The sequence below is a fragment of the Brachionichthys hirsutus genome, unplaced genomic scaffold, assembly GCF_040956055.1.
Source record: "Brachionichthys hirsutus isolate HB-005 unplaced genomic scaffold, CSIRO-AGI_Bhir_v1 contig_832, whole genome shotgun sequence".
Taxonomy (NCBI): Eukaryota; Metazoa; Chordata; class Actinopteri; order Lophiiformes; family Brachionichthyidae; genus Brachionichthys; species Brachionichthys hirsutus.
The window spans coordinates 44,402-67,168 of record NW_027180440.1 but is presented as its reverse complement, the minus strand read 5'-3'; the positions used below and the strand labels follow the sequence as shown (position 1 = coordinate 67,168).

Sequence of the window (22,767 nt, the reverse complement as noted above, 5' to 3'; positions counted from 1 at the left end):
AAAACACAAAATAAACGTGTTGAGACAGACAAGGAGTTTTGTGAGTGACTATGGCACCTGCCGCTGATGGTCCACAAGGCTACACGCCACCTGAGGGTGGCTGGGGATGGATGGTGGTAGCCGGGGCCATCATCTCTATTGGATTCTCATATGCCTTCCCCAAGTCCATCACTGTCTTCTTTAAAGAGATCGAGGTGATCTTTGACGTGACCAGCAGCCAGGTGTCCTGGATCTCTTCAATCATGTTAGCAGTCACATACGGCGGAGGTGAGTTGTAAAACAATGCTTGGAAACTCTATGGAGGTGTTGTTTGGGGGAAAATGCAAACATCACCTGTCTTTGGAGCGCATGAATTCATCTCATCTCATCTTTGTGCACCCTGGCTGGAGGGTCAGTTGTGTTGCTGATGAGAGATGCTGGGTGATGTCACAGAGGCCTGATGGCCATGTGAGGATGATGATGATGATGATAAGGATCGATTCATATGTGTGATATTCACCACAGAGAGAAAGTGGATTTCAAAGGAGCACTCCTCATCCCAGATGACCATCTGCAGCTCACAATCATCTCATATGTGATTATAGCAGGGCAAATTATGATTAAAGCACCTTTTTTGAAGGAAAGACGTGGCATTTGTGTGGAAAATTCCAGTGTGAGAAACTTTTATACATCCAAGTTTCTATTTTGCCCTGAGTTATACATTTACCTGAAAGATAAAAAGCATGAAATGATTACTATATCATTGTCATTCGATAATTGTGTCATTCGATAAATGTTTACAAGCGCGCTTCAGACAAGAAAACGTTGACATGCAGCTGAAGCTTCCAATAGTTTACCTTAAATGATCAGCACAAAGGAATGGATGCTGCTTGTGGTTGAGCAGCAGATTCCCTGCAGGCTTGTCACCGAGACACACAGTGAGAAGACGCAATTATGAATAACTCTTCATCTTAGCATATTTTTTGATTTAACACATTTTTTTATTTATGAGGGCAGTGCATCATGGTTCTCCATTTGTTCAGGTTTATTTCCTTTTTCACAGCTGAGGTGAGATAAACGCCTTTGCAATATGGTTGTTTAACCTTTTTTTTATTACTGCAAACATTTGATAAATATGCAAAGACGGCAACCTACGCACGCTCATCGAACATAACTGAGAAAACGTGTGTCAGTGCTGTGACTCCGTGACGGGTGAGTATGGAGTCATCGTAAATGTTTGGCATTCTGAGCACATCGGCAGTAGGAGTTCATTAATTACTCCTGCGGTGTACCTCTACTCCTTCAATTTTTGATTCATTACATTCATAATATTCTACATTGGTTTGCCACCGACCTTTTTTATTCTAAGCAACTCCTCCTGCAAGGCGTAGGAAAGAACTCATTGCTGGTGTTGCGGCGGCCTACATTACAATTTAAAAACCCTTTTGTCTTGCACCGTGCTGGCAAATGAGTCTGGACAACCTCTAAACAAAAACTGTCAGTTTCTATTTAGGCTTATTGGGTAGTGGAGGGACTATGGCAGGAAGGCGGAAGCGTCTTCCATGTGAGCCCTCGTGCTCATTTATGCCATTTGTTAGAATCTGCAGATGGATTTGTGTATTTTAGTTATTTGGTAATATGTTGTGGGAATATTTTCTTGGAATCATACATACATGCGTATTTTATACTGATTCATAATTATGTCATCCGGTCAGTATTTCTTATAAACTAGTGTAATGGGGTCCAAAATATATATATATATATATGAATATATATAAACAGTTTAACATTTTTTATTTTGTTTTAACCCTAAAAACACATGAACACACACACAATACTACACTCACTATTTCCCATTTACAAAAATCATTTCAAATGCCGCTACGCACAATGTCAATCAAATCTGTTTGTTTCAGTATTGTTTGCACGTTTTCTCTCTGACAGGTCACATTATATCTGGCGTGAGAAGAGAACACAACTACTGCAGTGCAGCACCGACAAAAAAATTATTTGAGAAGTGAATTTGCTGAGACACAGCCATGGCACTGGTGCTCTCTGGTGGCTAAATGTAGAACTGCACATTGTTGACTGAGGAGGAATCAGCACAATGTTAACCTTCAATGTGAGAATATGCTGTTTGTCTTTTGCGCCGCAGGTCCCATCAGCAGCATCCTGGTTAACAAGTATGGGAGTCGTCCTGTGATGATGCTGGGAGGATGCTTGTCTGGAGTGGGCCTGATTTGTGCCTCTTTCTGCAACTCTGTCCAAGCACTGTACTTTTGCATTGGTGTGGTGGGAGGTGCCTAATTTTAACTTCCTATGTTCTATTTAGGTTTGGTAATGGGTCATCTAAGTTTGCTGTGTATTGTTACCATCTAGTGGAATTCTTTTTTAGTTGATTTTTTTTTTTTTTTTAAGAAAACACCAAGAAATCACAACACGCATAATTTTTCCGGCTTGTATATATTAATATATTTATGCATCTTTGTATTGTTTGAGGTTTGGGACTGGCCTTCAACCTTAATCCTGCTCTGACTATGATTGGAAAGTACTTCTACAAAAGACGGCCAATTGCCAATGGAATTGCCATGGCTGGCAGCCCGATCTTTCTGTCCACACTGGCTCCATTAAACACCTGGCTCTTTGAAACGTTTGGCTGGAGAGGAAGTTTCCTGATCCTGGGTGGCCTGCTCTTCAACTGTTGTGTTGCTGGCTCCCTCATGAGACCTCTAGGCCCAAAACCCAAGCCTGCAGACAAGTCTGCAGAGGGGAAGACGGCGTCAGGGATCGTGAACGGCTTCATTGACCTGTCCTTGTTCAAGCACCGTGGCTTTTTGCTCTACATCGTGGGAAACATTGTCATGTTTTTTGGTCTCTTTGCACCACTTGTGTTTCTCAGCAATTATGCAAAGAGTAAAGACATCCCTAAGGAGAAGGCAGCTTTCCTGCTCTCTGTGCTTGCTTTTGTTGATATGTTTGCGCGGCCCTCAATGGGCATTGTGGCTAACACCAAGTGGATCCGGCCGAGGATACAGTATTTCTTTGCCGCGTCCGTGCTGTACAATGGCGTGTGCCATGTGTTTGCACCGTTATCAGAAGGGTACTCAGGGTTTGTGATTTATTCCATCTTCTTTGGGTTTGCCTATGGCTGGCTGAGCTCAGTGCTGTTTGAGACCTTGATGGACCTGGTTGGATCCCAGCGCTTCTCCAGCGCTGTTGGACTGGTCACAATTGTGGAGTGCGGTCCTGTATTGCTGGGGCCTCCTTTGCTTGGTGAGTTCATCAGTTCTCAGTCTCTGGATTGCTTTCTGTGTAGTTTCTCCGTAGTTTAATGTTTACTGTGTGATATACACTGTGGTTTGTCCTTCACAGGAAAATTAAAAGACATCTATCATGACTACAAGTACACGTACCAGAGCTGTGGGATCATCCTCATCGTCGCCAGTGTTTTCATATTTTTAGGTATGGGACTCAACTATCGACTGCTCGGGAAAGAAAACAAAGAGGACGAGAGGAGGGCAGGGATGGGAGGGAGAGGACAAAAGTCCAATGAGGACAACACTGCCAAGGAGGTGGCTGGAGCAAGGAATACAGAAGACACCGTCTGATATGCTCTAATGTTTTGGATCATGTTATATTATACTGTTTTTGTTTCTGGTTCAAGCCTGTCTGTTAATGGCGCATGGAAACCAAATACTTGCATGCACCAAGACAAAATATTCCCTTCACCTTGATGCCTCATAACCACACTTGCAATTTCTTGCTATTATGCAAACACAGCCCTTTAAATCATCCACGTAAAATACCCCTAATACGCTTACAGTGACTGTAATATTTGATAAGATATTGAATTTTGTCTAGAATTATCTCACTGATGTCACACATCATTTATTGTAAGTTAACCTTCTAAATGCACTGTCAAATAAATGAAAGAGCCACACTATATTTTACAATTACCCAACCATTCACTGTGAAAGTGCATGATTATAGTGTTGGCCTCACTTTATTCAAAATATAATTATAATGGCCCTGGCTTGATAGTATGAAACATGTTGGAAAATTCCTCAGTGCCATTATCAGTTTGAATATTCTGCAAAGCTATTCATGCATTTAGTTTCTCTTTTAGCATGTTTTTTTCTGATCATTTTGTATGATCAAATAACTTTTTGCATAATGTGTAACGTATTAACATAATATGCCACTGACTGCAAATTACTGTATATGGAAGTGGGAAAATCAAATAAACTTTCACGTGACAAGAAGCCAGTCCAGCACATTATGTCAATCAGTAAAAAAAAAAAGAACGAGATGCACTAAAACTATTTTTAAATCATGACCTTTACCCTTTATCAAGCAGACATGGTTGTATGCTTTGATTTGATACAGTTTCTTTGAAACACGTGCATTTTCAGGCAAATGACTTGACTGCATTGCCTCCGTTTTAGCAGATTGGGTTTTTCTCACTTCCTAACAATCCCAATAAAACAAATGAATGACAACAGGCCTCACTGCAAACACAAATAACGCTCAGATTGTCATGAGACAATAAAACCCTCTGTTACTTTTGACCGGCTGAACATTGGAACATGTGCAAAACTGATTATGTCTGTCATTTGTCTCAAAAATAAATATCAGCACAATACTACCCTTCTCAGTAAAAGGCGTGAGTTTCAAACAGCAGAGCCAATGGTTCACTCGGTGCTGAAGGCCTCCTTAGTTTGACAGAATCAGTTTTTGTCTTGCCTTAGAAAAACTTTTAAGATATTATTTCACTTAGGTGTCCCTTTAGTGTATTTCTGTACATTGGGATTTGAAGGCCATCTCTAGTTCCATTATTTAAGAGCTGGCAAGATGAAGGCAGCTATCATCTGGGTCCTAAAAATTAAAACATTTTTAAATTAAATTAACTTGAATCCATTAGATCGTTTTACAATTTAAAATTACCTATTTAAATTATAAATGTCATCATAAATGACTGCTACGCAACGCACAGTTACTTTGCAAAGATAAACGTCGTACATCAATGGAGAAAAAAACGTGTCATTTGAATATCCTCCCTGTCCGGTAATAGATGTGTTATATTAGTGACGCTCATTACGTCACGGGAAACAGGCTCGCGCGAGATTCGATTTTAAAAAGTAAAACAAGTGCGTCACAGCTGGTGCTTCGGTAAAACCTCGGTATGGTTTTACCTGATAACTTAGTGCTTGGAGGAGGCAAAACTAATTTCTACTAATTTTTATCGTAGCGAAGCTGATTTCTAGTTCGTGTTTCGTAGGAATTGTTGAAGAAAGGTCAGCTGGCCGGCAAGGTAAGATCCTGTCACTTCACGTATTACCTACTAGTAAGCGAACTTCTTAACCTAGCCATCGGCTAATATAAATCAACTGCTACTGAGGGAAATAATATAAAATACAAGACGATTACCTGACATTATTTGTTGTACTTTATGCCAATTAATATATTTATTATAATTATATTATCTATCCCACAATGCTAATCATTCGTGATATCCAAAGAACTGCAGTTGTCTTATTATTACTGTTTCGGCCTTACGTGATTATTTGATAATATTGTTCAGTCTATAATGACTATATTTGTTTAACAACTTTTACATTGAAAATTATATTTCTCATGAACTGAAAGATTATCATCAGTGTTTCTTTTTGTTTGAAGAAACTCCCTCTGTTGCTTAAATTCTTCACTGAAACTACCTTTTTTTACTGTTTCTTTGTGGCGTTAGTGTATTTAGTAAAGTATCTGAATATTCTCACAATACTTCAGGAATATATAGACTGTGTCTATGTGTTCATTTCAGGATGGAGAGAGACCGGAGTTTTAATTTCAAGCTGTTGATGCCCCCCAGGTTGAGTTCTGGACAGGTATCTGCCGTTCTCCCACAGGGAAATGTTGAAAATCGCGATATCACTAATAAAATGCCACAGGTAAGTTAGACTCACTTTTCTTGAATAACAATTCGAGAAGAGTTAAAACACTTTAACCATAGCTCAGCCATGATCAATCCTGCAGATAAATAGCGAAAGATATTTGTGTTTGACATGTTGAAACAATAAAGACTGATTGTGTGTAAAGAGACGGGTGCAACCTGGGGAAAAGGAGCAGACAGGATTAGATGTTTAGGTTCATTCATATGGTATTGTGTGCACACTTGTGGGTTTGTGGGTGTTGTTTTCCTTGAAGTAAGATGATTGTGTATATATCTATATATATATATATAAAAAAGAGCCATATGTTTTCATAAATACATGAGAAGAATAACAAGTCAGAATTGCTGTTTTACCTCAAGGGCATGCCAATCCACAGTACAGGCATGGTTGCACCAACTAAAGCAACCGGACAAGGTATTTTCTATTTTATAACCTGCAGTGTCTGCATAACTTCAGCTAAAAGTTAGCAGATGAATTTGTATGAACCTCATTGTACATAATGCTTTGTAGACTTACCAAAGATGAAGGTGGTGCCGCCACTGGGAAAGGAGGAGGTAACATTTTTATTGTACAAAACTGACAGTGATAAATAGAACAGGACTGACCTTCGCGTTATGTGTTTATATTGAAGTCAGTCCATTTACTTCCCATCATTGTGAATGTTCTCTAGAATAATTGCAACCCTGGCCAGCTCTATTCCAAGCTCTTTGATGAAGTGGAGAAGGTTAAGCGTTGGAAGGCCCAAGCTGACAGTGACGCCACACAAAAAGAAAAGAGACTCCAGGAAAACAAAAGAACAATTGAAACTCAGCGCATAGCTTTTCAGGAATTGCAGGTTTGTGCAGTTTTCTTTTTGTGTTTCTCTCCCTTTGTAGAGACACACATGCAGTTTTCATATTTGATAAAAAGTTGAAGTTTAAGCATATATAAACACCCTTCGATATCTGGAGTGGATTCTGTTGTGTTTGTTCTTTCTATACAGTTTGAAAATGAAAGTCTCAGCATAAAACTGGAGGACCAGATCAGTGAAAATAAGGATTTGAGGAACAAGTATGAGGAACTACATGCGCTGGACTAACTTAATAAATGCAGCTATCTTGTTTTAAATACAGATATTTTGTCTTTTTCTAAATATAGGAACAACGCAACAAGAAACTTGTGTAGTATTCTCAAGAATACTTTTGAAAGGTCGGCTGAGAAAATGCATTTATGTAAGTAAATTTTTGATCAAATGTTTTAATCAGCTACAGTATATTTAATAAAGTCTATCAAATAATTGCACAATGCGAAAAAATAATAAAATGTTTTAACATTTTGTAGTTGAATCTGAAAGAGAAGAAACACATCACCTCTTTGTGGAATACAGTAGTCATATTCAGGTAACTCTTCTCGCTTTATATCAATTATTTTTATTTAATTTACTAATTACTAATAATTGTTTAACGTTTTATTAAAACAGAATGACACAGTTTCATATCTGTCTTTTCTTCAGAAACTAACTACAGCATTTGAAAGCCTTTGTATCCAAGCAGAAGCAAACCAAGAAGAGATGCAGAAAGGTTGGTACTTCATAGCAGGATTTTCATGTCAGTGACAAATACTTTACATGATTGAATGAAGTATTGTTGGATGAACAAGCAAGAAAAATAATATATTTTTTCTTTTTCCAGTCAAACAGGACTTGCTCCATTCTGAAGGACTGAAAGAAAAACATTGCCACGATTATAACATAAAAGAGATGGAGGTTTGTACAATAAAAGGGTTTTCCAGATATGTTCATGTAACCACATGTTCAGAAATACTATAGTCAGCTGCTTTCACAGGTTGAAGTGCTTCAAACCAAACTCAGGGATAAGGAAAATGAACTGCAAAAAATCCTTCTTGAACTCCAGGAAACCCAGAATCACTACAGACTGCTTCAGGAAGCAACAAGTAAGATCAGGATTATCATACTGTACATTTTAAGATATTCTCATATAATTCTCACATGGATCTCTGAAGGCCAATAAGTGGGACGAAAACATGATTCAGTTAAAGTGATGATCCAGTCTTCTGGGTTGTATCTTAATTTTACGTTTGCAGCTGCTTTGACTGACATCAACAAACAAACAACAGATCTCTGAAGTAAATAGTTTTCAATTAAGCGTCTTTATGTTGTGGGATGACTGTAGATGGAAACCGTCTTTAGAATAAGTTATAAAATATTTTGCTTTTTATGATTATCCAATGTAAGGTCCGAGAGGAATACTAAAACAGTATTTTAAAGGGAGAAAAATATTTACCAAATTTGACGAAGTATTTAAATGTTTCTGAACTTCACAGATGAACAATATGAACTCCTCATGAGCTCAAAAGCACAACAGGGATTTCTTCTTCGAGATCTGCACTCTGCAGAGCAGCGCTGTAAAGAAACTGAGGTGAGTGTGATGAAAGTCTCCTGATTGTCAGTGAATATGTCCCCTGCTTTTTCTGCCCACTTTGAATTGATGTCCTCAGAAAAATCGTGACAATGTCGCTGCAATGCTGGAAGAAAACAAAAAAGAATTTGCAGAGAGGATTGAAAGTAAAGATTTCAACTTGGAGGAGCTCAGCAGATTCAAAAGTCAACAAGCGGAGAAGCTGGAGCAGAGTCAGACAACAATTCTGGAGTTACAGAATTTAGTCGCCTTGGAGATACAGAGGTATAATTAAGTCCTGAAAATGTGTAACAGCGATCAAATACACATTTACCTGAAGCCACAATGTTCCTGTTACGACTTGAATTTAAGGAAAAAGGAGCTTGAAGATAAACTTGTGGCAAACGGTGAAGAACTCGAAAAGAGAAACAGACTTTTAGGTAAGTGTACGTGTGTTTATATTTACTGCTATGTGAAAGCAAAGCAAAATGTTTGCATCAACAGGAGAGACCATGGAGCAGAGTGCAAAGAAAGACGAGCAGATGAAAACTCTAGAAGAAGAACTGGTAGCGACTGTTTTACGCTTTGGATCTATCAATGTCAGCATAGCATGATCACTGCATAAGATAACTTGAAGACTCTAACTCACACTATGTTGTTCTTAGGATTACAAATTACAATCTATCGACAGCATGAAGGCTAAAATCAATGTCTCTGATGTCAGAGTGGAGAAACTCACTGTTGAGCTTTCCAGGAAAACTCAAGAGGCTGAGCTATTCAGGGTAACTCCAGCAGACCATTCCCCGTGTAATGCAGATACCTAAGGATGTTTGCTCAAGATTATTATTTTATTTATTATACAGAATAAGGTAGAAGTCACTTCTGCTGAAAACAATCTGCTAAAGGAAGCTTGTGAAATCGCAGAAAGGGCACAAGAAGATTTAAAGGAAAAAGACGCCATAAAAGAGGTGTTTATATGATTTATTTTCTTCTTGCCGACATTATCACTCAACGACTATATATTCTATACCGTAAAGTGTCGTCACTTATTGTTTAACTGTCTTTGTTAGCCCATAATCTCATATTCATACTCCCTCAGATTCAAGTGCAAGAATTGGAGGGGCAGTTTCTTAATGAAAAGAAAAGAAATGAAGAATGTACCTTTCAGATGGAGCAACTTAGAAAAGAGGTCATACAGCATGAGTACGTTCTTCATAGCCATTCTTAATACTGTCAACGGTTGCTTATAGCCGAAGTATTCATCTCTAACCTGTGTGATTTCCCAAGCATAAAGCACAAAGAACTGTTATCCAACCTGGATGAGCTGCAGGCTGAGAAGACGGCCGTTCTGCAGCAGTTTAAGAGCCACTCTGCAATGGTGAGGCAAACGTTCAGGTTTGAATCATCCAATCGAATATAAGATCACATTTACAGTAGTTGTGTATCAGGTTTGGCTTTTAGTCATTATGTGTGAGTAACAAATTAGACTTCTCAGCAGAGTGGGGAAAAGGTTGTGAAACTCAAAAGTGAAATTCAGAGACTGGAAGAAGAAAACCAATGTTTGCGGTTAGTTTACAACTTAGACACCTAGAGATTTAACGTTGTATAGTCCCACAAAATGCAGGATTTACATTAAATAGGGAGGAAGTAAACTCCATTAAAACCAGCATCCATGGGGAATATCTGAAAAGGGAGACTCTGCAGAAGAACGTTGAAGATGGTGTGAGTATGCCAACTTAACAATCAATTATTAAAATCTTAGGAGGGAAGCCATTTGTTCTGTTCTTTTTGTGTGTAGTTTGATTCTCTGCAGAAGGAAGTTACAGAAAAATAAAAACAAATCAAAGCTTTAGTGAAAAATGTGATGATTAAAGTGAACATTTTGAATGCTGTCCTCATTTGTTTATCTTTTTCTTTATAACAACAAATTGTTTGTTTTAGCTGTGCAACCTTGGGAAAATAATTGAAACAAAAATGTCAGTGCTGGAGAAATACCAAAGGGAGATGTGTATACTGACCCTGTGGATATACAACAGGATTACTTATATATATATATGCTAACATCTCACTGCTGTTCTTTCAGAATGAAGTGCTGAAAAAACAGAAAACAAAGGAGGAGGCAAAATGCAGTCAACTTGAAGATGTGGTGTGATGATGGTTTTTTTATCTTGTGGTTTTAATATTTATAAAAAATGTTAACTTAGACATAGCCTGCGGGGTGTACGTTTCTTTTTTGTTTTTAGATCAACAGTCTTCAGGAGGAGGTGGAGAAACTTCATAGAAAGAAAATGGAAGACCAGTAGAGATTTTTTTCTGGAGCTTGAGTCTAGATCAGTCTTATATGTCGATGTCAAAACTGAAGTTACTTCACCAATGTCGTGTGAGACTTTGCAGCCTGTTTAACCTTTTAGGATAAGAATTAAAATAAAGCCATGCTGTTTTCCAGGTTGAACTGCTCAGACAGGCAGCAGCAGAAGCCACCAAGAACAAGGAGGACGCGGAGCTCAAGTGTCAACACAAGATAGCAGATATGGTGGCACTGATGGAGAAACATAAGGTACGGTCTCCGTAGAGTTTGGTTTCCTGTTTGAACCAGCGTGGGTGTCCATCCAGACACGAGCTGCAATGGAAAGAACTTGTTGTGTGTCTAGAGCCAGTATGACCGAATGGTTGAAGAAAAGGCAGCAGAGCTTCATGAGCAAAAGAGGAAAGAGATGGAGACTTTTTCCCAAAGGAAATCGATGGTGCGATGCAGAAGTATCATGAATTCATGCTTTCTTACAACCAATGGCGATAAATGAATCTTATCCTGACTCTGCGAAAACAAAATTCTTAACAGGAGTTGGATCTTGAGAAGCATAAAATGGATATGGACAATTTGAAGCAACAGCTGAAGATAGAAGTGGCAGAGAAGGTGTGTTTTCATGTTGATCAGTTCATTTTTGGGTTTTTAACAGGTTGTACTTCTTTTTGAGAGATCTTTTAGTCTTTTAAAAACATTTTTCATTGCTTTCAGGAAAGACGGCAAATTGAGCTAACTGATCTGAAAAGAGAAATGTCCTCAGTGAAAATCACTCCGCTGCCAGAAAGGCCAAACATGCAGGTAAATAAAAATGTGCATGTACAAAGACACCATCATTGATCCGCGTGGTACTTTTCCTTAACTAAGAATAATTCTTAAAAATTCCAGTCACTGGCCTCAAACCCTGAAAAACGGAGATCTTCTGAGACTCCAAAAGAGAACGCTTTAAAGAATTACGTGTTCAAATTTGCAAGAACCATGACAACCCCCTCTTCCAGCAACAATGGTGGGATTATTGGAGAAAAGAGGAAGACTGTGAGTTTAGTCCACCAAAGTTCTCATTAAGTATACTGTATTTGCATGTTCTTAATCAGGTTGTAAGTAGGTTATTTTGCATTGACAACATTTTCATATTCAGTAAAGATTTTAAACTGCCTCTTTAATCCCATTCAGATTATCATTGTACACTATGCTAGCAGTGAACCAATCCTGTATATTCAGATATTACGAGATGATGCTAAATATATTTTATGTCCCATATTAAGGAATTTGACCCTGAATCCGTCAGAGCTTCACGCGGAGCAGCACCAAAGACCAAGGTAGACAGCTGAGTCTGTTAATCGAGTAGTAAACAATAACAAAGCTTTATCCGTCTGTGATTAAAACACTAGCATTTATTCAGTTCAAAGTCATTTCTTTTTCATCATAGAAAATTCACAGCGAAGCCCTGAAACCCTTCAAAATAGCAAGCAGTGCTGGCGGAACATCAAAGATCAGAGTACTATACCTCATCATTCTGACATTTCCCAACGCGAATGAAATATTCATGGCTTTTCCTGACATTTACTCTTTCAAATGAATCTCAGACTTACAGAATAAGAACACCTCCTGACCAGGGATTCTGCTGGGAGAAGAACAGCATGGAGCTTGATCCCAAGTCGGACAGCTCTGATCAAAACGACATCTTGGTGAGTTTTGTTTCCACCGGCTGTTTTCTTTCTAGGATGAACACTGTTGGTGTTGTTCATATGATCCAGTGTTAGCGAAGTCTGAGCTGGCGTTTCTCTCATTTTAACAGAATTTTGCAAGTATACCGGTACCTTCATCCAAACACAACATCTCTCAAAGGGTAAGATAACTGTAGTGATGCTAGTTTACAATGAAATGTTGTCCTTTTATTTGTTGACAAGGAAGAATGAATTCATTAAATTAATATTTGATTCATATCCAGAGCACTGTCAGTGAGAAATCACCAGGGAACTCCTTGAAGGTAGCTGCGATGAAGAGGATGAGAGATGCAGGCTGGACTTCTGTCACTGGTTGTGACAAGAAGAAAAAGAACACCGAGAAGATCTTTGCTTAGATAGTTCTGGGACGATATGAAAGACGTTTCATGTTTGACTGTTCTCTGTCCTTATCAAGCGTCCATATTTCTGTAACAGGCAGATGTAAGTGTTAACATGCACTGAAAGGATTGTTATGGATCAGTTCTGTTCCATTAAGTTATTGTGTTTGAGTGTTCTCTGTCCTTATCAAGCGTCCATATTTCTGTAACAGGCAGATGTAAGTGTTAACACGCACTGAAAGGATTGTTATGGATCAGTTCTGTTCCATTAATTTATTGTGTTTGAGTGTTCTATGTCCTTATCAAGCGTCCATATTTCTGTAACAGGCAGATGTAAGTGTTAACACGCACTGAAAGGATTGTTATGGATAAGTTCCGTTCCATTATTAAGTTATTGTGTTCCTCGTTCGGTTTGTTTGGTGTCTGGAGGCAGTCGAGTCACTCTGACAGTAAATATTCAACTGTTTAAGTTGTGCGGGACAGTTCTGTATTCCTGTCTTAATATATAGCAATACATCTTTGTGTTCCAGTTGGAAGCATTTGACAGTATTAAAAGCAACTGAAACTGTCCAGAGAAGGTGTCGTTGTCCTTTCTCACTGTTCAGCCCGCTTTTCTCTGTACTGTTAGCATCTTGTATAAATTGTTGGATGAGGAAACTTTATTGTCTCTGTTTGCTGAGCTCAGAAGGTTTTCTCAGATGGTCTTCAGTGAAGGAACTCGAGGTGCAGCTGGGATTGGTCTTGTGAGGCTGCTGGTGGGTTCTCATAAATGGGGCGTCCATCATAAAGCCCTCCAGAAATGACGAGTGTGTCATCATATGCCACAAATGCATCTGTGGGGAAAACAACTAATCAAACGGTGGCCATTTTAACTGCTAATGATGACTGTTTGACAGACGTCTTACCCATATCATCAGAGTTGTTGAGAGGTTCGTGCAACATTTGGATTTTATGTTTGCATTTGTGCAAAATGAACACAACCAATCCAAAGGCAAACACTCCAAGCACAATGCTGAAGAGGATGGTCATATTCGTGTCTGAAAAGTTTAGTTGCAAAGCTGGTAAGAAAAATATGGCAAACAATAACATCACAAAACAGCTTGTTTACCTTGTGAGGCTCCGTCCGATGAATCCGAGCTCCTGTCGACAGTCACCGATGAATTAAGAGTCATTGCTGTTGTATCGGGTGAACTTGCGTGACCCGCTGCGGACTGTTTCGCTGGTGTCATTGTGGTAAACGATGGAGTGTGAGGTGTTGTTATGACTGGTGTCGAAGCTGAAGCCTGGAAACGGCTTGCGGCCGTTTCATCGTGCCGTGTTGACCTGGCAACTGGAGTCGGCTTTGATGTACCAGTTGCATCAACAGTAGAGTTGAGGGAAGTCACCGTTGTGGTAGTGTGTGTCTGGTTAGTCAGAGGAGACGGCTCAGAGTTCGTGACTGTCGGTACGATTGTGAAATTTCCTTTTCCTGGTTGCATCACAGCAGAAGAAAGCGCCAGAAGACAAGCCAGGGCGGCAGAGATGGCATCCATAACCTCGAAGCTGTTAACTCTGAAACAGAGAAGGGAACAAATAAAATAAACACTAAAACATTATCTTTTCTTATTATTTTCTTTCTATCTCCGTAATAGTTTAACCCAGGGGTCCCAAAACGTTTTCCTGTGAGGGCCACATAACCTTTTCCTTCCTTAGTCAGTTTGTACTGAAAAAGTGTGACGATGGCAGGGGTGCCTACATTTATTGTTTTACTGACAGCCACCAAATAATCCTTTCTTCACAGAAGAAAAGTCGGGAAATAAATAACACTATTAATAAAATAAATAATAACCAAATAAACCTTTCCGGGTTCGTCACAGAAAAAACGTCCATGGAACATTACCTTTCTGGTTCTATGTAATAATCATTAAGATCGTCCCAAATGAAAGGAATAATGCTTTTCTTCAGAATATTAATATATTCTCCACTGTCAATATTATTATTATTATTATTTTAGGAAACAAAATATCAAATTAATGACCGCTCTTAAATGTACCCCATACCATTATTGATCCCCCACCCCACTCATGTTGTATGGAAAGGCCGTAGTTTGGGGACCACTGGTTTAACCCCTCGCAGTGTCCAAAGGTAACAGCAGTCCAGAAACATGTACAATGCTCTTCCAAATATTACAGTTTACTTTGAGCAGAAGTACTGGAAGAAATATATTTTTACTGACCATATACCCACAAAATAAAGTATCTTTTGGTGTTCTGTCAATGGAAACATAATCTCTCCTTTGAAAACTTGACTCGGTCAAAGCCATGGAATCACTTTTATTCAGAATGTATTGCTCTATAAGGAGGAAATTCCCTCACCTGTATCAGTGAAAACAGAGCTTAGTTCATTTTCCTCGGCTCCACTCCTCAGAACCTGAGACGCTGAATGCTTCATTTGTCAGCATAGCGTTTTGTAAAAGTGGGCAGGCCGGTGCTTTGTAAACTTCTATTGTATGTTGCCAGGGAGACGAGGAGCAGGGTTACTGTGTTAGCCAGATCTTTGATCAGACTCTGTTTCTCCCTCTCCTGCTTTGGTTCAACATGAATTTTACAGGCCTGAATACAAGAGCATTGACAGCGTATCACAGTCATTTGTACGCTTGTTTGTGGGTATTTTTATTCAACAAACTTTTAACAAAATTTTAAAAAGCAGAACTTGTGACTCATTTTTTTACAATTAGTAAAGAGGCAACACACAAAAAGCTCGAAGACAAATGGCCACTGTTCCTTCAAAACTAATGCGATCATTCATATTATAAATAACTACAGTATCAGCAGGTTGTCTCCGTGTCAGCGTGAACAAACACAGCGAGGTGCAGACAAAGGGGCCATTAAAGTTGCCACATCACTGTTCAACAGGAGCAGCCAAATCAATCAGGTGTCTTAAATGCTTTTTTTTACCGCCTGGTTTAGTCAAAGTGAAACACCAACTGCCTGCTAGTGTGTTAAATTCAGATACATTTATTGTTTTATTCTGCTACTGTACACATGATACTTTGTCTCAGGGACAGAATTGATTGGATTTGTTTTTTCAAATTACAGTAAACACAAGAAAGTGACAGAAATTGTGGCTGGCATTTTTTGTTTGTTAAAAACAAATGCAATGAGTCTCAGAACAATAAAGCTTTACAGCTTTGTAGCCTGTTCACTGTGTTTACTTGTCATATCATAGTCTATGAATGCCGGGTTGTCAGCTTCCATATGAAGGTCTCTTCCAGCCTCTTCTGTGACGTTTGATTCCTGTAGAGAAGATTCAGCAAACTATTAATGGCAAGAATAAACAGGAAGTAGTTTGGTTCATAACACCGCCTCTCTTTGAGTCGCCCACCTCTGATTGGCCGCACCAGCTGAAGCAAATCAGGTCACTGCGCTTCAGCAACAGATCGGGGTTTAAGTTTTCCTGCTTGCATCCGCCTGGAAACAAGTGCCTGGTGTTTTATGTTGCATTTGAAATGTGATGCTAAATGTTTAGACCACATAAACGTCAGTGTGCCTCTTAAGTGGGATATGCTGGCGAGAAAATAAATGCTCACCTGTCATTGCGCTCACCAGCAGGCCAGACACGACTGTGGCCAGCGTGCCCAGCAGAGCGAAGTAGAGGTAGGACAAAGAGTACCAGGAGTCTGCTAGAAGTGGTCTGACACTGGGACGATGGAAAACATGTTAGTTTTCATCAATTATTTTCCTATGATCCCTGCCACGAGGCGAGGAGGCAGAAAGGAACACTTTTTTTTTTTTAGTGTATATTGTTATTGGACATTGAGTCAAATTTTGAAGATTTCCACGCCATCATATGAACATTAGAGAAAAGAATCACATTCATGATGACTGATCTGCAGCTAGATCAAAGGGCTGCTTAATAAATCATACATTTGATTTCATTGAGTGGTCTTTGCTTTTTTTTGTGATGAATTAGCAAACGCCTTGAATCACTTTAGCAATTCAGTTATTTGCTGCAAAGCTAATGACTAATGTTGCTGCGAACATATCAGGCTCTTGATGAGCCTTCAGACACGCGACTCACTCAGGCTGTGAGGTCAGCGTCACTGGGCTGGTCCACGGAGAAGCTGTAGTGGCACTTTGACCCGCCGTGCTGTTGCAGTCGACAGTGCTGAGTGGGAGAGGATTTGTCTTTTCAGCTGTGGGTGTGTATATCTGACTTCCAATCCCCACCCACAGAGTCAACACAAGGCCAACAATCATCCCCGCAAGTCCTCCCTGAAAAGTAAATAAGATTTCAGTCAAGCCATTCCTGTTCAGGGGTTATCAGAGGTTTAGTTTAGTTTTCAAGCAGAATAAAAAATAAAATAAATACATTTTCATGTACAAGAAACCATATATCGGCACCAAAAAAACAGTAAATATGTCCAAAAGAAATAGCAAATAATTCATTATATAGTGCTTGAAAAGGAGTGGGAAGAAGATAACTTATTAAATCCCAACCCCATTATACAACTAAGATGTCAAATCTATTGGACTTCTAATAATGTAAAAAAAAAAACGAAACAATTTAGGAACATTTATATATAGCACATATTACTAAATAATTAATAAGCAATATTTTATATACAATATATTTCAATAATTATATACCAACAATGGTAAGAAGAAGGCATTTATATAATAGGCCAGTATTAACATTAAGCCCCGCCCTTTCTGTACTGAGACAAGACCATGCGTTTGTAAATTAACTTAAACTTTTGAATATTTTTGCCATTGCTTGTGATCAACATTCAAACTATTCCACATTTTCACCCCACATACAGTCAGACAAAAACTCTTCCTGTGGTTCGAACCGTGGGTACCGTAAAAAGGGTTGTTTGTTTGTTTTTTGTGCAGCTATTCTGGTGAAAAGAGGAAATACTCACTACTGAGTTAGATGTGCGGAACAGCATGCCCAGCAGGTACAGACCAAGGAGAGGCCCGCCGATCATGCCAAATATGCTCAGAGCCGCCTGGGAACAGACATCAGTTGTGCAGTGTTAATACTTGCCACTTGTTGGAGCTGTGGAGCTCAAAGCGCATGGCGGTGTGGTCTACCTGCAAAACGCTTCCCATCAGTGATGCAACTCCAGCCATTCCAATGCACAAGGCTCCAAAGAAAACACCTGTTAAGGTGGGATGATGAGGGAAATGAAAGTAAAGATGTTAAACTTTTGGTGCAAAATCTATCACACGTGTGGTCATACAAAGTGATATCCGATTAAAAAGTATTATTTATTATACTTTAATACCACAGAAACGTGTTTTTGAGACACTTACTCTCCCAATAAATTATATGTTCAATGCTAATATTGATAACATTTAATATAAAATAGCACATTAAAATGTGTTTTGAATAGAGCTGTGTTTCATTCGACATGTGACTACTTGAATTGAGGGACTTTATGGGTCATGGACAACATGAACAACGTAAAACCTTCCAATAAAATCTTTGTTTTACGGTCATGGTTGTATTTGCGTCAATGAATAGCAGCTTGGGAGACTTTAAAAGAAAGCACAGATGTAAACTTTTCATGGTTCCTGCTGAAAACAACAACCTTGAAAGGATCTGAGCAGACAGCATGATTCATGCTGATTATTTCACTGGGGACAGTTCGACAGAGCCCAAATTAATATGTCCAGTATTTTCACAGTAAATACATTTGATGACAGACGTTACTTTCATAACATCAGCCAAAGTTTGTGTATTTTTCTTTTTTTTTCCTGCAATATTTGCGATACAAAAACTTCTGGTTCAATTCTGTCTTTGAATAAACAAGACTTTCTTTATTCTCAGCTTTCAGGCTTCCTGTTTCTCCTGCAAACATGTTGCAACTGGAATGGCAAACAGTTTTTTTTTTTACTACCTGCTCAGAATAACAAGATAAGATAATGTGGTACCTACTGGTAACCTGCAGGTTGCTCATCGTGATTGATCAACACTATTTCCTGTAAACAAATGAGTTTTTTTTGCTGCTTAGGACTTACTCAGGCCCATATTCATCCAGGACACGTGTTTCTGTGAGAGGTTTTTGCACAGTGGCAAAACAAGGTCTTCCGTAGTGACAGCAACGAGGGCATTGATGCTGGACGACACTGTGCTGAAAAACCATATAAGCATAGCAGTTAAGATTGCAGATGTGATTGGCTCTGGGCAGTGCATGGATGGTGTAGCTTCTGAAAATGAATCGTGCATTGATAACCTTTTGGAACAAATGATATTGACTTTTCTCTGGTAAGAACAGCTCATTCCTTCCTAAACTTTAGATTTCATCTTTGAATGTTCCTTGATGGCGGCAGGCGTCACCTAAGGGTCCCACTGTACGCGGCCGCCACAAACAAGCCAGGGATTCCCGGGTAATCTGCCAGAATATCCATCACAAGGTAGGGCAGCAACTGGTTCACATATAGGGAGCATTTTTTTTTTATTGTTAATCCTCTTACAAAACAAAACAAATCGCAATGTGTGCAGAAACAGCTGCATTTACCTGGTCACGGGTAGACACGTCACCGTTTGTGAAAGGGTCGCACTTCCTGTAAATCGAGTACATGGTGAGACCAGACAGCATGGCCAGACTCAAAGTTACCAACATCCCCACCAAGTTGATATACAAAGACCTGCGGGAGATGAAAGACGACTGATCAGTGCATGAGGCTTCACTCACAGCCAACAGCGTATCCGCATGGCACTGCAGGAAGGCTCACAGCTTCGCTTGTCCTAAGGTTTTGCAGGAGATGTAGCGTTGCACCTGGGACTGGTTGATGGCGTAGATGGACAGCCATGTCACGCTGCCACCGATGATGATGCTCCAGAAAGTGTGCCGCTTCAGAGGATCTGGGTCAAAGCTGCGTGAAGTGTGGGTGATCCAAAAAAAAAAAACCCCATTGAGCAACATGGATTGTAATTTTGATGCAATCAGCAGGAATCGTTTGGTATTTACTTTTCCGCCCATGTGGGACACGTGCGAACCAGTAAAGACACTGACGTTGGCTCGCACTCACTTAAACGCCTCCAGTCGGCCTCCTTTGCCGGCATCTTCCCAGACCTGCGTCAGGCCTCCCCTCAGTACGGCTCCTCGCGCTATGACAGCCACAAACCCCGCCAGCATGATCACCATCTGCATCACGTCCGTCCAGATTACAGCTTTCAGGCCACCCTGGAACAGAAAGTACGTTGGAACCAGTTTAGGGTTTTTAACCTTTGGGTAGTTGAGGCTAACTGTGATCGGTCAAACATGCAGACAACCGATTATAGCCTGTGTCTGACAATGAGGAGATAAAATATGTTGTGATGCACAGAACCAACCAAAGAGCAGTAGATAATGCACACAACTCCCGTAGCGACCAGCACCCCCCAGAGGTCGAGTTCTGTGACTGAGAAACAATAAAGATGCATTATTAGAATGAAGAAAATGCAACAGCCTTATTTAGGCGTAATAACACGTGATGCTTTGTAGATTTTAAGAGCCGTTCAAAACAAAAACACACATTGCATTACGTTTACGGTGCTTTAAGATTAAAAGAAAAGCAAATGCAGCCGTATCAGATGATTCTAAAGAGACTGCATGGGACACTTGCATTGCAAGGAGGCATTTGAGGCTGGAATCCTAGATGCAAAAAATAACAACTTTATTTTTCCTGTGGTTAGTGTAAAAAAAACCTGTCTTACTTTGATTCAGAGCGAGAGCTGGAGCATAAATGACCATACCGGTGTACAGGATCTGAGAGAGGAAGAAAGCATTAGTTGATTGTTGTAAACAACAGCTATGTCATCCATATTCATGTGGAATAAAATTAACAAGTCAAAGGGGGGGCGACATTTAGCATGTTAATTATGGATGTTTGTTCCATTCTCCATAATACTGAATATTCCTCTTTCATTAATAAAAGCATGTTTGTTTACCGTCTGTACAACATACACCGACGTTCCCATTATCCGAATGGGACGGCTGAAGCGCAGCTCCAGGTACTGGGAATGAGAAGGAATGAGGAGTCACACATCATTGCAGCGAGGATCTGGTTCAACAGGAACGTCGTTTTAAACATACATGAAACCGGATGCGCTGGTTTCGGGACCCTAACCGGGTTTCACCGCAAACATCTGGCGCTCCCCTGCACTGCTGTCGGGCCCCTGTTTGCTGACTTCCCCTCAGCTTTCAACAAGCCTGTTTACCCCCCTGTGAGTGGCAGGTCCTCAAAATCCTGCATGTTTGTGGTGGTGGGAGGAAGCCGGAGAAGTCGGATTTGAACCTGTGACCTTCTTGCTGCCTGCCACTGCCACCCTGATCCACGTACAGTATAGCACAATTAAAAACGGAACTAATTGAACATGAAATGATCACCAGTACTTCAAGTACTGTATATGTTGTTGATATATCTGAACAGCAGTGCTGTTTGCAATTAAATGTATGGAAAACGGTCTGCATGTTTTTCTCAAAGACAAAGTGCTCTGGTGCTGACCCAGATGTCTTTGTTTTGGGGGGAAATGCTGCAGATTGTTTCTGAATAAAAGTACCTCGGAGTCCTTATAGATTCACAACTTGATTTCAAAAAACAGGTTAAAAAGGTCTGTAATAGAGTTAAACTCAGTCTCTCAAATTTTAGATTCACTAGAGATTACATGTCAAGAGGGGCGTCGTTGACGTATATGCATTCAATAATTCTTTATCATATCACTTACTGCTTAACAACCTGGTCGCAGGCCAGTCCCACTACTCTAAAAGCTCTACAGTCTTTTCTCGCTGGTTTGTGCATCTATATAAATTGCAGGTTGTGGTATTTGTTTACCTCGTAGACGCTGGTGATCTCCATTCTGTAGAACAGTGGGACAAAGATCTCTGCTGTGGCGGTAGACGTGAAGGCGTAGGCGAAGCCAAAGAGCCAGAAGGCGGTTCCAAACCAGTAGGCCTCGGCAGGTGTGCCGATAACGGTGATGCCAGACATGAAGCTGGCCGTGAGCGACATGCCGACTGGCAGAGCCGTCATTTGCCGCCCTCCCAGCAAGAACTCAGCGCTGCTGGCCTCCTTACGGGTTCGGATCGCTTGGAAAAGGCCGACGGCGGCCGCTCCCAAAATGGTTCCGACAAACACCACATAATCCCACTCAGAGAACGGGGCCACTGAGCCACCTGTGCCGACCATGGCGCGTTCAGAAGGAGAGTCCTGTCAATTACATGTCCTCATAACGCTCATTAAGAACACTCAAGAGGAGGCCTGCATCCAGTGATGAAAATATTTCACGTTCTTCCCTTCAAATCTAGGATGACAGAATTGCATGTGGTGCGAGCGAAATAAAAGAATCGCCTCTCGGATTCACTGAACTGGAGTGTGAATCAGCTGCACCCAAATTAAAGGTTTCTCATTCAAACCCGCCAACAAAAGAGTTTAAAAATCCCACGATGTCAAAGTGTCAGTTCTCCGTCGCCTTCGACAGGAAAATGTTGAATGCTGCAGGAGACTGGTGCACTCCGATGCGTTCAGGGGACTATAATGATTGATTCGCTGTAGTTAATGATCCATCAAGGGCAGGTCTGAGTTCAGATGCATCTGGAGTGATCGTAAATGGTAGTGATTCAGAGTTTCTGCTGAGTTCTGCGTTGTTCTGATGCTCTGTTCTGTTGCTCATGAGATGGCCTTACCCCATCCAGGGGGGCATTTATACAACTTCTGGTCAGTAGTTATGTCAGGTGCTTCAGAAGGCTGGACAAGTTCAGTCTCTCAGCTTGCGTCTGTACTCTTCTTCTCCTCTCCTCTCTTTTTTTTTTTGGCTTGTCAGCAGTCACATTTCTTTACTCAGCTCCAGAAATTAAAAAAAAAAGAAATTCAGGGGAAATGTTGCATGAGACGAAAAAGGTCGACGTAAGCCGTAAGCAGGGACGTCATGTCGGTACGCTGTGTAATTACTTTGTAATCTGCTGAGTAAGTTACACATTAAAACATTCCCAGTCTCTACTTTTATGACTTGATTGTGCCGAGCTGATTTAATCCATCCTCAGCAATCATTAAACGATGATGTAGAGAAGACTATGCCCGCAGTCTGGCCGTGTCGAATGGAAAATTG

At 40.2% G+C, this 22,767-nt stretch overlaps 3 protein-coding genes across 3 annotated transcripts; 2 read left to right on the top strand and 1 right to left on the bottom strand.

The window, feature by feature from the left end:
• The first annotated feature begins 50 nt into the window (after positions 1 to 50).
• LOC137914937 (monocarboxylate transporter 1-like) lies at positions 51 to 3,587 on the top strand. The gene is made up of 4 exons (XM_068758423.1): positions 51 to 267; positions 2,135 to 2,278; positions 2,479 to 3,252; positions 3,352 to 3,587. The coding sequence occupies exons 1-4, from the start codon at positions 51 to 53 to the stop codon at positions 3,585 to 3,587; spliced, it is 1,371 nt and encodes a 456-aa protein (XP_068614524.1).
• A 2,193-nt stretch (positions 3,588 to 5,780) lies between these two features.
• LOC137914936 (synaptonemal complex protein 1-like) lies at positions 5,781 to 13,306 on the top strand. Its single transcript, XM_068758422.1, is given in 35 exon segments — positions 5,781 to 5,924; positions 6,287 to 6,341; positions 6,438 to 6,481; positions 6,598 to 6,762; positions 6,910 to 6,977; positions 7,065 to 7,138; positions 7,248 to 7,306; positions 7,420 to 7,486; positions 7,598 to 7,671; positions 7,751 to 7,859; positions 8,250 to 8,344; positions 8,424 to 8,608; positions 8,696 to 8,763; positions 8,828 to 8,889; positions 8,989 to 9,105; positions 9,187 to 9,291; positions 9,423 to 9,526; positions 9,611 to 9,724; positions 9,812 to 9,889; positions 9,964 to 10,045; positions 10,122 to 10,184; positions 10,265 to 10,325; positions 10,405 to 10,469; positions 10,567 to 10,638; positions 10,640 to 10,672; positions 10,770 to 10,880; positions 10,975 to 11,067; positions 11,163 to 11,237; positions 11,340 to 11,426; positions 11,514 to 11,660; positions 11,891 to 11,944; positions 12,055 to 12,123; positions 12,212 to 12,313; positions 12,424 to 12,474; positions 12,577 to 13,306. Coding segments are annotated over 35 exon segments (3,066 nt in total). The 5' UTR covers positions 5,781 to 5,798; the 3' UTR covers positions 12,709 to 13,306.
• Positions 13,307 to 15,851: 2,545 nt separating this feature from the next.
• LOC137914935 (sodium-coupled monocarboxylate transporter 1-like) lies at positions 15,852 to 21,848 on the bottom strand. Its single transcript, XM_068758421.1, has 15 exons — positions 21,495 to 21,848; positions 20,611 to 20,676; positions 20,377 to 20,428; positions 20,014 to 20,081; positions 19,710 to 19,864; positions 19,413 to 19,553; positions 19,196 to 19,325; positions 19,015 to 19,103; positions 18,696 to 18,808; positions 17,766 to 17,833; positions 17,594 to 17,680; positions 16,750 to 16,943; positions 16,259 to 16,368; positions 16,054 to 16,139; positions 15,852 to 15,965 (listed from the first exon to the last, which is right to left on the bottom strand). Exons 1-15 carry the CDS (start codon positions 21,846 to 21,848, stop codon positions 15,852 to 15,854), a joined length of 1,827 nt encoding a protein of 608 aa, XP_068614522.1.
• Between the last annotated feature and the right edge of the window lie 919 nt (positions 21,849 to 22,767).

Coding starts and splice junctions, on each gene's coding strand:
- LOC137914935 (XM_068758421.1), bottom strand. CDS start 21,848: ATGGTCGGCACAGGTGGCTCAGTGGCCCCGTTCTCTGAGTGGGATTAT. Junction 19,326..19,412: donor ACCTTAGGACAAGCGAAGCT/GTGAGCCTTCCT, acceptor CATCTCCCGCAG/GTCTTTGTATATCAACTTGG. Junction 16,140..16,258: donor GCTGGTGAGCGCAATGACAG/GTGAGCATTTAT, acceptor ACTTGTTTCCAG/GCGGATGCAAGCAGGAAAAC.
- LOC137914937 (XM_068758423.1), top strand. CDS start 51: ATGGCACCTGCCGCTGATGGTCCACAAGGCTACACGCCACCTGAGGGT. Junction 2,279..2,478: donor TTGCATTGGTGTGGTGGGAG/GTGCCTAATTTT, acceptor GTATTGTTTGAG/GTTTGGGACTGGCCTTCAAC. Junction 3,253..3,351: donor GCTGGGGCCTCCTTTGCTTG/GTGAGTTCATCA, acceptor TGTCCTTCACAG/GAAAATTAAAAGACATCTAT.